Raw genomic sequence first — 14,768 nt, forward strand, 5'->3', positions numbered from 1 at the left:
CAGGCGCGGCCCTGATTTCCTCTCCCCCCTCTCCCGCAGTAAGAAGCTTCCCAGGCTGCAAGCTTGCGGCCTGGGAAGTTTTTTACTGCGGGGGGGGGCGGGGAGAGGGAGCTGCGGCCCGGCGCCAAGGCCTTCGCGGCCCGGCACCGGGCTGCGGCCCGCGTGTTGGGGACCAATGCTTTAGGATGCTTTGGGCTGATCCTGCATTGAGCAGGGGGTTGGACTAGATGGCCTGTATGGCCCCTTCCAACTCTATAATTCTATGATTCTATGATTCTATGTGTGGCCACCCCTGCCATAGAGGCTGAAGCTTTCCCTGAATGCTGCCTTCTGGCACTGGCAATCTGAGGTTTACTGTCTTTGAAAATGGAGGTTTCCTTTGGTCACCATGGCTACTAGGTGTTGATAGGCCCGTCCTCCATGGTTGTGTTTTGCCCCCGGCATGGTGTGGTTAAAGAGCGATGGCTTCTAATCCGGGGAATCAGGTTTGATTCCTCACTCTTCCCCATGCAGCCAGGTGTGTGAGCTTGGGCTAGCCACAGTCTCAGTAGAGCTGTTCTCGCAGAGCAGTTCTCTTAGAGCTCTCTCGGTCCCAGCCATCTCACAGGGTGTCCGTTGTGGGGACAGGAAGGGGAAAGTGTTTCAAAGCTACTTTGAGACTCCTTCAAGCAGTGAAAAATGGGGTTTAAAAAACCAACCTTTTTAAAAAAAAGATATCTATGCCTGGAGCCCATCCCTCCATCGTCTGGCAGCGCATCAGGCATTCTAATCCATTGCCAACAAAAGGAGTATTTCCTTTAGTCCATCCTGAACCTACCCGTGCATCAACTCCATTGGGTGCCCTTGAATTCTAGTATTTGGGGGATAGGCGATAAAGTTAGCTCTGTTCGCATCATTCTATAAATCTTTATCATGCTGTAAGGCCGTCCACTATGCATCTCAAGCAAAGCAGATAAGACACGCAGGCATCAGTCAATGAAGATCTACGGAGCAAGGGGGAGAAAAGGCGGTCACAGCTAATCGCTGGTTCTTCCCTTTTCAGGAGCTAGAGGCGGTTAGGGACGCGTTGACTCCCGCCTTGGCTTGTGCAGCTGCCAAAATCGGCGACGTGGATGCCTTAAAAGCTTTACAGAGTATGGTAAGAGACCATTATTTTATCCAAAGCCAATAAGGCCACGCCCTCATCCCCACTCACGTGCACTTTCAATGAAGATTGCTTCGTGCCATCCAACCTCTAGTTACAAGGACAGACCAAGATCCAGGTTTTCTCAACCTCCCCGGGGTACCTTGACAGCCTTGGAAGGGTTTCCCTGAATGGGTGGAAGTTAATTAATTTTTTCTGTATATTTTCAGAATGTGTTAAACTGTTACCAGGTTGAAATGGCCACATGTGAATATGCCAACCTACCCGCCCCTCCCGAAATGGCCAGTGATGGGCCTGGAGGGGGTGGGCGTGTCCACAGCTCTGCTTCCCAACCCTATTCTGCATGATTGTGCCACTTCTGGGGTTTCTCAAAGCCTGAAGAATGTTTCAGGGGTTTCTCCATGGTAGAAGAATACCCAAGAAAGGCTGGGTCTTTCAGCAGGGGGGCTTCTCCCACAGTTAACCTGAAATTGCCTGAGCTGAGAAGAATTCGACTGCCCAAAGGAACCTCTAAACCAGGGGTAGTCAAACTGCGGCCCTCCAGATGTCCATGGACTACAATTCCCAGGAGCCCCCTGCCAGCGAACGCTGGCAGGGGGCTCCTGGGAATTGTAGTCCATGGACATCTGGAGGGCCGCAGTTTGACTACCCCTGCTCTAAACAGCTTGCAAGCACCTTCTCTTCCTCTCCCCACAGCTGGTGACCTGCGAGGTCAGTAGGGCGGGGAGAGCTTTGCAAATGGGGACTGGCCCAAGGTCACCCATCTGGCTGCCTGTGGAAGAAGAAGAAGAAGAAGAAGAAGAGTTGGTTCTTATATGCCGCTTTTCCCTACCCGAAGGAGGCTCAAAGCGGCTTACAGTCGCCTTCACATTCCTCTCCCCACAACAGACACCCTGTGGGGTGGGTGAGGCTGAGAGAGCGCTGATATCACTGCTCGGTCAGAACAGTTTTATCAGTGCTGTAGGGAGCCCAAGGTCACCCAGCTGGATGCATGTGGGGAGCGCAGAATCGAACCCGGCATGCCAGATTAGAAGTCCACACTCCTAACCACTACACCAGACTGGAGGAGGACCAGGGGGAGTCCAACCTCTAGATTAGAGGCCCCCCTGCTCTTCACCACTACACCAAGCTGGCTCTCCATTTGCATCCTCTCCACGTGTCTTCCCCAAATCGGACTGGTATGACAGTTTGGGTCGAGTCACCGGTGGCTGCTGCAGGTGCCCAGCCTGCCAGTGGGCAAAATCAGCCACCACCATGTGCATGAGCTTTCGCCACTGTGGAACCGCCTGCCTGCCCAAGGAGGTCAGGAAAGGTCCCCCAACCTGCTGGAATGAGCTGCAAGATGGCGCTCTTCCACCATGCATTTGGTTGAGTTCCAGGGTCGCACCTCTAACATCTAAGTGGGCTCACGTCTGGGGTTGTCGCTCAGTTGCGAGCCCCCCGCTCATGAGCCAGACCCACACTGTAGGTCTTTGTGGTTGGCACGCCTGACTCGTTAAGACCGATTACAGCAAGAATCGTAGTGCTATTTTAAGCGAAAGCTTTGTTGACTTGAATTTGCATTTGACATGTTTTACGCCTTGATGTAAGCCACCCCGAGACCATTTTTGGTAAGGGGTGGGAGAGCGGTTCTTCTAACCTGGTGAGCCAGGTTTGATTCCCCGCTCCCCCACATGCAGCCAGCCGGGTGATCTTGGGCTAGCCATAGCACTGAGAAAGCTGTTCTGACTAAGCAGTGATATCAGGGCTCTTTCAGCCTCACCCACCCCACAGGGTGTCTGTTGTGGGGAGAGGAAAGGGAAGGCAACTGTAAGCTGCTTTGAGCCTCCTTCGGGTAGAGAAAAGCGGCATATAAGAGCCAACTCTTCTCCTTCTCCTTCAGTAACATCAGGACTCTCTCAGCCTCTCCTCCCTCACAGGGTGCCTGTTGTGGGGAGAGGAAAGGGAAGGCGATTGTAAGCTGCTTTGAGCCTCCTTCGGGTAGAAAAAAGCGGGAGTACAAAAAAACAACTCTTCATAAAAATAAATAAATTGGACTATTCCAGAAGGCTTTTCTGAACAGGTAATGCACAAAATGGCCTTATAAACTTGCTTGGATACACAATGATGGACTGTGATCTATACTGCTGGAGGACCCTGACCACGTAGGGCCTTAATGGTCCCCACCAAAACCTTGAACCTGACCTGGAATTCAACTCTCAACCAATGTAGCTGTTGAAGGGCAGGTTGTAATTTGTAATTTCTGGGTCAGGGCCAGGGGGTGGCCCCTGGGTAGAGCGAGTTACAGTAATCTAATCTGGAGGTGACCATTGCATGGATGGTCTTGTAAATAGAATGCTATTTATGTAATTTTTGTACAGCTTAATGTGCCAGGGGAACACGTAACAGTATGCTTCAGTTCTTTCAGATGTTTTGAATCCTAATTCATTGGTCGGTGATCAAGATGGATAGCCGTGTTTGTCTGAAGTGGTAGAAAAGAGCAAGAGCCCAGGAGCACCGCAAAGGCTAAGACAATTTGTGGCCGGGGCGGAGCTTCCGTTAGCCACTGCTCACTTCTTCCAATACCCGAAGAAGGGAGCAGTGACATGCGAAAACCCAGGTCTCTTTTCATTATTTCTTTTCACAACCGGGGAAGCATCTGCCATGAAACGCTAACCTTAACATTTTTATCCCCCCCCCCATTTTTGTGACCAAGAATTCAATCTAAAGCAGTGGTCCCCAACCTATTTATAACCGGGGACCGGTCAACACTTGACAATTTTACTGAGGCCCGGGGGGGGGGGGGGTAGTCTTTTGCCGAGGGGCATTGGTGCCGCCTGATCCCCTGCTCCACTTGCTTTCCCGCTGGCGCCCCTGACTTCCCACCACCCACTGGGGGGCGCTGCCAGCAGCAGCTGCACAGTGCCACGCCAAGGGGGAGCCCCAGCCATGGCGGCTGCCAGAGAGCACCAAAGGTGAGCCGGCAGCAGAGTGGCAGGGCAGCCCCCAGGGCAGCAGCCAGGGAGGAGGACGAGGAGGACCCACGGCCCGGTACCAACTGATCCACGAACCGAGACCGGTCCCCGGACCGGGGGTTAGGGACCACTGATCTAAAGCAGTGGTCCCCAACCTTTTTATCACCGGGGACCATTCAATGCCGGGGACCACTCAACGCCTTTTACTGAGGCCCGGTGTGTGTGTGTGTGGGGTAGTTTACTCCTCTACTCTCAACCACTGCCCTAGCGCTCTCTGATCGCTATGGTAATGTTTAAACATCCCTTCAAAATAAGATACAGACACACCACAACAATGAAGTGTGTTATAAAGGGCTGGAGGGGATGAAGTAAAGGGCCGGGGGGGGGGGGGAGAAGGCGTCCTTCCGGGCCCACCTCCAATTAGTCGAAGGACCACATGTGGTCTGCGGCCCACAGGTTGGGGATCGCTAATCTAAAGGACTAGCAAGGAATTATCTGATGAGGCTGCCTACTGGTGGATGTATTCATGATTCCGTTTACTACTCATTTACTTTCCTCTTATATCTGTACTCTGATGATCCCTGTTCCATGTCTGAGGAAGTGTGCATGCAGACGAAAGCTCACACCTTGACTGAACCTTGGTTGGTCTCAAATTGTGTTCTGCCACAAATTGTGTTAATCTAAGGGGCTAGTGAACTCTGGCTCTTTTTGACTGTCCCGTTTTTGTGATTCTTACTGACACACCGTGTTTGCCTGTTTGTTTATATTTCGACTTCTATACTGCCGATCCCCATAAAACAGTCATAAAACCCCAGTCATAACATTAAACCCCCTGATTACAACCACCCCTTGGCGGTGACAACACTCTCCCACCCTCTGGCTCACAGACCTTCTGATAACAAATGTCTCGGGGGAGCCATGATCTTGCACATCAACGAGGGGCCCAGATCTTCCTTGCCCTGGCCTCAACCACAACCCTGGCGGAAGAGCTCAGTTTCACAGGTTCTGCGGAAATGCGAAAGTTCCGACAGGACCCGCAGATCTCCCAGGAGCTCATTCCACCAGATAGGAGCCAGGATGGAAAAGGCCCTGGCCCTGGAGATCTCCCTTGAGCCAGGAATCTCCAACGAATTCATATCCGCAGAGCGAAGAGCCCTGTGGGGGGCATAAGGAGATAGGTGGTCCTGCAGATATGAGGGGTCCAGTCCGCGGATGGCCTGTTGTCTACCCACCCGCTGCTGCCGCCTGCCGCCACTACACACCTCCGCCCACCACAGTCGCCCGCCACCGCCGCCGTCTCGGCGGCCACCAACCTGGCGATCCCAAGGAAGGGGCCAGGCGAGCCCAATTTGGGTCGCGACCCCAAGCTTGACAACCGCTGCTCTACTTGAACCTGGAGTTTGTTACAAGGCATAGGCCTGTGCTCGCTCAAGCCCTGAAAGGTCAGAGGGGTTTTGATTTATTTAATTAGTAATGAATTTTGCATCCCACCTTTCTGCTCTTCAAAGGGCCGCCGAGGTGAAAACCTACTGGACGAAATGACCTTATAAAACCATGCAAATAAAAATGATTGGCACCTAGATGAAGCCCAGGTTGATATATTTCTGAGAGCTCCTCTCTAAACAAATTTGCAGGGTGGAAACCTGAGCTCCGGGGATTACGATGGGCGCACGCCGCTTCACGTTGCCGCCTGCGAAGGCAATCTGGAGGTCGTCCACTACCTGTTGGAGTGCGGCGCAACCGTGTACGCGAAAGACCGATTTGGAGCGACCCCGCTGATGAATGCCGTCAAATTCAGGTATGGTCTAAGGACAATGACGCTCTAAGGGAGAGCAAGACGTCTGATTTTAACCCTCTAATTTCCCCCACACACACCACCACCACCAACACGTTATTTTCGGAAAGTTCGCCTTCCCCTCAGCCCTGGAGATACAGGAGATGACGGTGCTGTGAGCATAGACATTTCCTGCTGCCAGAGGATGGGATGATGGCCTCGGGCTTACACAGCTTTAAAAGGGGATTCTCTAAATTCATGGAGGATAGATCTGTCAGTGGCTACCAGCCATGGTGACTAAAGGGAACCTCACTGGCAGTCTTCAAGCAGAGGTTGGATACACACTTTTCTTGGATGCTTTAGGATGCTTAGGGCTAATCCTGCGTTGAGCAGGGGGTTGGACTAGATGGCCTGTATGGCCCCTTCCAACTCTATGATTCTATGGCCTCTGTGGCCCCTTCCAACTCTATGATTCTATGATTCTGTGGCCTGTATGTCCCCTTCCAACTCTATGATTCCATGATTCTATGATTCCATGATTCTATGATTAGAAGTCCACACTCCTAACCACTACACCAGCTGGCTACATGTGGAGGAGTGAGGAATCAAACTCGGCTCACCAGATTAAAAGCTGTCATTTTTAACCGCTACACCAGTCACAGTTCTTTCAGAGCTCTCTCAGCCCCACCTATCTCACTGGGTCTCTGTTTTTGGGGGGGGGGGGGGAGGAAGGGAAGGCAATTGTAAGCCACCCTTAGACTCCTTCAAGTAGTAAAAATAAGGGGAAAACCGCCCAGCTCCACAGCCAAATTTATATGTAGATTTTCAACACAAAATCACCAAGGGACAGTATAAATGTTCAATAACTTTATTCTTGAAAACAAAACTATAAGTTCTATGTTCAGGAGCAGTCAACCTCTGAATCCCAGGGCCATGAGGCGACATCAGAGGAAGGTCTCCACCTGCGTGCCCCCCAGAGAGTTGGCCACTTTGGGAGGCATGATGTTGGATTAGATGGAGTTATAGAATCCTAGAGTTGGAAGGGGCCATCCAGGCCATCTAGTCCAGCCCCCTGCTCAACGCAGGATCAGCCCAAAGCATCCAGGATTCGTACCTGTCCAGCCGCTGCTTGAAGACTGTCTTCAAGCAGCCGATTCCACTGCTAAACGACTCTGACTGTGGAAACTTTTTTCCTAATATCTAGTTGGTACAGTTCTATACGTAGTTTAACGGCATTCCTGTGGGTCCTCTCCTCTGCTGACACCAGGAACCGCTCCCTGCCCTCCTCCAAGTGACAACCTTTCAAATACTCAAAGACCGCCATCCTGTCCCCTCTCAACCTCCTTTTCTCCAGGCTGAACATTCCCAGGTCTTTCAGCCTTTCTTCACAGGGCTTGGTCCCTTGGCCCCAGATCATTCTCGTCGCTCTCCTCTGCACCCTCTCCATTTCGTCCACGTCCTTTTTGAAGTGTTCCGGTGATCTTTTCCGGCAGGGCTGTTCTAATGTTCTTAAATTTCTTTTTGTTAGAGGATAACTTTGTTTAGTGGGCTAAATAGACATCTTGTGGATCGTGTGACACAGCTAAAAATTTACTGGCATTTTTCTGAAGATCTAAAACAGAGGTAGTCAAACTGCAGCCATCCAGATGTCCATGGACTACAATTCCCATGAGCCCCTGTCAGCATTCGCAGGGGGTCATGGGTATTGTAGTCCATGGACATCTGGAGGGCCGCAGTTTGACTACCCCTGATCTAAAAGATACTCAGGAAATATTTTGGCTGTGTTATATCAGATGTGCCAGTAGAAATAATTGATGGTGTATGCAAAACCAGGATACATCTGTTAAAATCTCTAACCCCAGAAGGAGCCAGTTTGGTGTAGTGGTTATGAGTGTGGACTTCAAATCTGGCAAGCCGGGTTCGATTCTGCACTCCCCCACACGCAGCCAGCTGGGTGACCTTGGGCTTACCACAGCACTGACAAAGCTGTTCTGACTGAGCAGTGATATCAGGGTTTTCTCAGCCTCACCCACTTCACCAGGTGTCTGTTGTGGGGAGAAGAAAGGGATGGTGACTGTAAGCTGCTTTGAGACTCCTTTGGGTAGAGAAAAGCAGCCTATAAGAACCAACTCTTCTTCTTCTGCTGCTTCTGCTTCTGCTTCTTCTTCTGCTGCTGCTTCTGCTGCTTCTGCTTCTGCTGCTGCTACAGCAGCAGCAGCAGCAGCAGCAGCAGCACTGGGTCAAGTAGTCATTCTGATCATCCTCTCCTAGATCTTTTCAAGAAACTCTGGATGGGTTTAAACTCCAAGTACAACGATATAGGCTAGATATCAGGGGGAAAATTTTCACAGTCAGAGTAGTTCAGCAGTGGAATAGGCTGCCTAAGGAGGTGGTGAGCTCCCCCTCACTGGCAGTCTTCAAGCAAAGGTTGGATGCACACTTTTCTTGGATGCTTTAGGATGCTTTGGGCTGATTGGGCTCAATCCAGAAGCCGTGGCCCTCATCCAGAAGCCGTGGGGGAAAAACATTTCAGGGGCTCCTCCATGGTCCAGAGCTTGAAAAAGTCTGCCCTGGAGAGCCACAGCCAGTTTAAGAAGACAGTACTGAGAGTGATGGTCCAAGGGTCTGGTGCCGTGTAAGGAGGAAATGCACATATGTCGGAGCAACAGCATTCCCAAGACAGAGACTTTTCCATTTGTAGAGGAAGGGGATTTTTTGCCAGTCCTCTTTGCCAGCTAGGGACGGGCTGTGGCTCTGTCGCAGAGCATCCGTTTGGTGCACAGAATGCCCCAGGTCCAACCCCCAGCCTCTCTGCTTAAAAGTACTGGGAAGGAGGCGATATGAACGTTCTATGTCAACATTCTACAATGTTTTATGTAAACCGCCCAGAGCCGTATGGAAGGGCGGTATAAAAATAATAAATAATAAATAAATAAAGACCTCTGTCCAAACCCCTGGAGAGCTGCAGCCAATCAGAACAGACAATATGGACTTTAAGAGACCCCAAGATCTGATTCAGCCTAAGGCAGCTTCATGGGCGATAGGGTGGTGAGTGTTCTGCATCGTGCAGGGGGTTGGACTAGATGACCCAGGAGGTCCCTTCCAACTCTATGATTCTATGTGTTCGGGCTAATTATATATTTCCCCCCCTGCCCCCCCCTGCACATTCCGAGCAAGCACAGTTTTTTTCCCCTTAAGGATCACGTTGGATGCCTTTAGCAAGCAAACATTCTGGCCTTATCCAGCACAGGACTTCTTAGATTAGCATTTTGCCTTGTGGAGGACCCAGCGTAATATGGGTTGACTCAGGCAAGAGAGCCGCGGCCCTCTGTTCACGAGACCCGAGCAGAGTCATTGACGGACCAGATATTTTGGAGGTCCTTCATTCATTCATGGGGCCTCCATAGGTCAGAATCGACTCCGTGACACTCAACGCACACGTTGTGGAAGGGTCTGCCAGCTCACTGGGACCGACATCTCAATTTGTCACCGCGGCAGTCAGCTAGATCCCCGTGCCATGCTGGTGGCAGGAAATGTTGCAAGAACCTCTTAAAATCCCCTCGAGCAAATCAAACAAGAGGTGTTGCAGAATAGAGGTGGCCCTCATCCAGAACGCTGATGTAAGATATTTCTTACAGCTGTGCGCTTGTGTGTGTGTGTGTGTTTGTGTGTATTTTAGCCGCACCCAGCGACCGCCTGAGGAATTTCACATGAGTTTGTTATTCAGATTCTTTGGCTTCACCACTCCCCGTCAGAGACTCCTACTGGGGCTCTTGATTGCTTTCAAGCTGCTGAAAGGGAGGCGTTGGGAAAGGAAAAACAAATCCCCGCTTACGGTTCAAGTTTTACGCTGTTGTCAGGCGGAGAGGGACAAATGAACTCTGTCGCGGGGACTCCGCAGAGACGGTAATGATCGCTCCGGGCCTGCCCGCCAACAGACTTTGCCGGCAAGCTCTTAAATGGAATCAGATGAATTGTGCTGAATTCGTTTAGCCACAGCTACCTGTGGTGCCATTGAACTGCGGATTTAATTCTACAGAGGCGGAAAAGAAATCTAGAGCAGCAGGGAATGTCCTTTTTTTTTGCTTGCCTTCAGATCACAGCTGATTTATGGTGACCCCATAGGGTTTTCAAGGCATGAAGCATTGAGAGGCACTTTGCCATTGCCTGCCTCTGTGCCATGACCCTCCTCTTCCCTAGCACTTTCCCATCTCTGATCGGCCGACAAGATCAGAGCAGCCTGGGCTATCCAGGTCAGGGTCAAAGCTATGCACAAATAGCCAGTCTGTAGAATTAGGGTGCTAGGGAAATGAACTGGGGGGGGGCATGCAAAATCAGTTTTGCCCCCCGATACTGGGACTCTTTCGCTCATAATTAATTAATTCCAAAGAAATTCCGTCTGAACATCCGGAAGAAGTTCCTGACAGTTAGAGTGGTTCCTCAGTGGAACAGGCTTCCTCGGGAGGTGGTGGGTTCTCCATCTTAGGGAATTTTTAAACAGAGGCTGGAGAGCCATCTGACGGAGAGGCTGATTCTGTGAAGGTTCAAGGGGGTGGCAGGTGACAGTGCATGAGCGATAGGGTTGGGAGTGTCCTGCATACTGCAGGGGGTTGGACTAGATGACCCAGGAGGTCCCTTCCATGATTCTATGATTCTATAAGCGTTCGTAGTTATTTTTATCGCACAGGGACATACGGCCAGCTCACCTGCTCAAAAATAAGCCCTGCCCATATTCCCGTGCCTGTTTACAGCAGCCTAAACTGGCCTTTGCACTCTGCTCCTTCCAATTAGAGCATATGGTCAACTGAGAAAAGCGGGTGTAGATGAGCTGTCCAATCCGTAACCCGAACCAGCAGGGATCCTGGATTGCTCACGGGACTGATAACACAATGAAGCAAGCCAGATCTTAACTTCCCCGGCTCACGCCCTTCTTGCTGCAAATCTGCTTTCTTAAACGAAGGAAGGGTTATTTGAAGACATCAGAATCTGCCCCCCCCCAGGTTTAACCCACACAATTCACACGAGAGAACGTCAAGCGCAAACAAGACCCACCATGCAGGGAGCTCCCGTGAAGCAAGCCAAACCACATGCTTGAGGGGGGAAGAGCTTCTGTGCTTCCTCTGGGGCAGCCTTTTCCCAGTCTCTGATGGCCGACTTGCACCTTATGCCTGAATTAAAACCGGGAGCCCCCTTCACCATGATTGCCCTAAAAGGTTTATTTTAGAGGGAGGGAGAAGTTTAAAAGTTTGGTCTCAGAGAGGAGTTTACCCTTGCTGTCTCTGCACGAGTCACTGGTCTCAGGGAGGAGTTTGTTCTCAGAGAGAAGTCTACCCTTGCTGTCTCTGCATGAGTCACTGTTCTCCGAGAGGAGTTTGTTCTCCGAGAGGAGTCTACCCTTGCTGTCTCTGCATGAGTCACTGTTCTCCGAGAGGAGTTTGTTCTCCGAGAGGAGTCTACCCTTACTGTCTCTGCACGAGTCACTGTTCTCAGAGAGGAGTTTGTTCCCAGAGAGGAGTCTACCCTTGCTGTCTCTGCACGAGTCACTGTTCTCAGAGAGGAGTTTGGTCTCAGAGAGGAGTTTACCCTTGCTGTCTCTGCACGAGTCACTGGTCTCAGGGAGGAGTTTGTTCTCAGAGAGAAGTCTACCCTTGCTGTCTCTGCATGAGTCACTGTTCTCCGAGAGGAGTTTGTTCTCCGAGAGGAGTCTACCCTTGCTGTCTCTGCACGAGTCACTGTTCTCAGAGAGGAGTTTGTTCCCAGAGGGGGGTCTACCCTTGCTGTCTCTGCACGAGTCACTGTTCTGGCCACCCTTCCTGAGGGCCGGCATTGAACCTCCATGCAAGAAGCTAGGCGTGACCCAATCTGTTAATGAGAGATGGCCAACATTCCTTCCCCCAGTGAAGGCTGATTTGGAGAGAGCTAGGGCCAGATACACCTGCACCTCCACATAAAGGAAAAAGGAGGCAGAATGGTCTGTCATCAGCAAAGAGTATTAATCTTAGAAAAGCCGGGGGAGGGGAGCCACCTCTTGTCCTGACTTTGCACAACCGGAGTCATGCCTGTTCGTTCTGGAACACGGCACAGCTAATCTCCCTTTTGAAGTTCCCAGTGGCCGATGTCAGAGGTCAATCTAGCAGGAGAGGCAAAGAATGAAGCCCTTCCAGTTTAGGGTGTGGGCGCGACACCTGCGCTTCTTTAAATGACCGCGAAAGGCATCTGTGGGCCTCCATCCCTGCATGACCTCTAGTGCAGGCTTTCTCTACCAAGGTTTGTGAGACCCTGGGGGTTTGTGACGTCCCTGGAAGGGTTTCCTGATTGGGCTGTATCAACAGAAATATGGTCTCCAGATCACGGGAGGTGATGGTACCGCTGTACTCTGCTCTGCTTCGGCCTCACTTGGAGTCCTGTGTTCAGTTTTGGCCACCCCAGTTGAAGAGGGATGTAGACAAGCTGGAGAGTGTCCAGAGGAGGGCAACAAAGATGGTGAGGGGTTTGGAGACCAAGGCGTATGACGAAAGGTTGGGGGAGCTTGGTCTGTTTAGCCTAGAGAGGAGACGACTGAGAGGGGATCTGATAACCATCTTCAAGTATTTAAGAGGCTGCTATATAGAGGATGGAGAAGAGTTGTTCTCTCTTGCCCCGGAGGGTCGGACCAGACCCAATGGGATGAAATTAATTCAAAAGAATTTTCGGCTAAACACCCAGAAGAAGTTCCTGACAGTCAGAGCGGTTCCTCAGTGGAACAGGCTTCCTTGGGGGGTGGTGGGTTCTCCTTCTTTGGAGATTTTTAAGCAGAGGCTGGATATCTATCTGACGGAGAGGCTGATTCTGTGAACTGAGGCAGATTGTAAACGGGTGGATAGAAGGGCTTGTGTAGCTGCTTGGCTCTTGTGGCGATTCCCTGCATTCCGCAGGGGGTTGGACTGGATGACCCAGGAGATCCCTTCCAACTCTATAATTCTAATAAATTCTGAAATTATATATATAAAAAATTAATTAACTCCCTCCCATTCATGACACTCTTCCACGGCAATGAAGAAACCCCTGGTTGAGGAAGCCTGGTACAGGCAGTTTTATTTTCAGTCCCTTTCCTAATAAATCATAGAATCGTAGAATCACAGAATCATAGAGTTGGAAGGGGCCATAAGGGCCATCTAGTCCAACCCCCTGCTCTACGCAGGATCAGCCCAGAGCATCCTAAAGCATCCAAGAAAAGTGTGTATCCAACCTTTGCTTGAAGACTGCCAGTGAGGGGGAGCTCACCACCTCCTTAGGCAGCCTATTCCACTGCTGAACCACTCTGACTGTGAAAAACTTTTTCCTGATATCTAGCCTATATCGTTGTACTTGAAGTTTAAACCCATTACTGTGTGTCCTCTCCTCTGCAGCCAACAGAAACAGCCTCCTGCCCTCCTCCAAGTGACAACCTTTCAAATACTGAAAGAGGGCTATCATGTCCCCTCTCAACCTCCTTTTCTCCAGGCTGAAATCCTAGCATGGAGTTTGCCTTCTCCATCTCTGCCGCCTACTCAGCTGAACATTTTCAGGGTCCATTCAGACCTGCCGGCATATATTTAAAGTTAGGATATTTTTGTCCCAGCGTGCTTCCCTTTGCCCTTACCGACATGGAAGTTCGTTCGCCATGTAGTAGGCCACACACCTTCAATGGAGTGCTGTAACATGAGAAGGGGAACATGGGCAAACACCTGGAGAATCTCCCAAAGGGAGTTTGGTTCTGCTGCCTCTATTTTTGGTGCGATTTCATAGTCCTTGAAGAAATCTTTATTGATGGGCGATGGTTCTGTCTTAGAATCATAGAATAATAGAGCTGGAAGGGGCCTCCTGGGTCATCTAGTCCAACCCCCTGCACTATGCAGGACACTCCCAACCCTATCGCTCATTCACTGTCACCTGCCACCCCCTTGAGCCTTCACAGAATCAGCCTCACCATCAGATGGCTTATCCAGCCTCTATTTAAAGATTTCCAAAGATGGAGAACCCACCACCTCCCAAGGAAGCCTGTTCCACTGAGAAACCGCTCTGTCAGGAACTTCTTCTGGATGTTTAGATGGAATTTAGGATCATAGAATAATAGAGTTGGAAGGGACCTCCTGGGTCCTCTAGTCCAACCCCCTGCACTATGCAGGACACTCACAACCCTCTCGCTCATCCACTGTCACCTGCCACCCCCTTCAGCCTTCACAGAATCAGCCTCTCCGTCAGATGGCTCTCCAGCCTCTGTTTAAAAACCCCGTTGTTTAATTTGGCTGAGTATGAAATCTAGAGAAAACTCAGGGTGTAGCCACTGTCTTTGCAGGACTGAAACATGGTTGTATTCATCAGAAATTCATGATCTTTCTGTGCTTCCTAGAATAATAGAGTTGGAAGGGACCTCATGGGTCATCTAGTCCAACTTGCTTGATTGGCAAGTAGGCGCTGACACAATCGCTTCCATCCCAGGTATGGCTTCAAGGTTCCGTTTGTGTGAAATAGCTCTCAGATCTGGTTGATCAGTGGTTTGCAGCGGAATCCCTGTTTTTTTGTATGCTATCAGCATTCCTAAAAAGACATCTGTTTGGTCAAGAATAAGCCTGGTTTTGTTTTGTTTCCCTTCCCTGTCTGTCTTAAAGGCGTCTAGAGGTGATTTCCTTGCTCCGCAAAACTGGGGCTCATTTTACTAGTCAAGAACTTATGAACATTGGAACAGAACTCTGTAGGTAAGGAAAATGCCTCTTCTGTTCTGAGCTGGCCTTGTATGATGAATCTGGGCTGGCATACATGTGAATACACAGGGAGCTGCCTTATACTGAATCAGGTCATTGGTCCTTCAAGATCAGTATTGTCTGCTCAGGCTGGGAGTGGTTCTCCAGGGTCTCAGCCAGAGATCTTTCACATC

General features: G+C 50.5%; 1 protein-coding gene across 5 annotated transcripts in view; it reads left to right on the forward strand.

Annotated features, from left to right (window-relative positions):
• ASPG (asparaginase) overlaps positions 1-14,768 on the forward strand; it is a 92,511-nt gene that overhangs the window by 51,491 nt on the left and 26,252 nt on the right. For 4 of the 5 annotated variants that reach the window (XM_077323804.1, XM_077323807.1, XM_077323803.1 and 1 more), the window contains exons 11-13: positions 1,043-1,138; positions 5,733-5,896; positions 14,503-14,589. In XM_077323804.1, the coding sequence (XP_077179919.1) occupies positions 1,043-1,138; positions 5,733-5,896; positions 14,503-14,589 (347 nt within the window). The remainder of the gene's footprint in view (positions 1-1,042; positions 1,139-5,732; positions 5,897-14,502; positions 14,590-14,768) is intronic. The other variant, XM_077323805.1, reaches the window with a different exon arrangement.

Source organism: Paroedura picta, chromosome 2 (assembly GCF_049243985.1).
Source record: "Paroedura picta isolate Pp20150507F chromosome 2, Ppicta_v3.0, whole genome shotgun sequence".
Lineage (NCBI taxonomy): Eukaryota > Metazoa > Chordata > Lepidosauria > Squamata > Gekkonidae > Paroedura > Paroedura picta.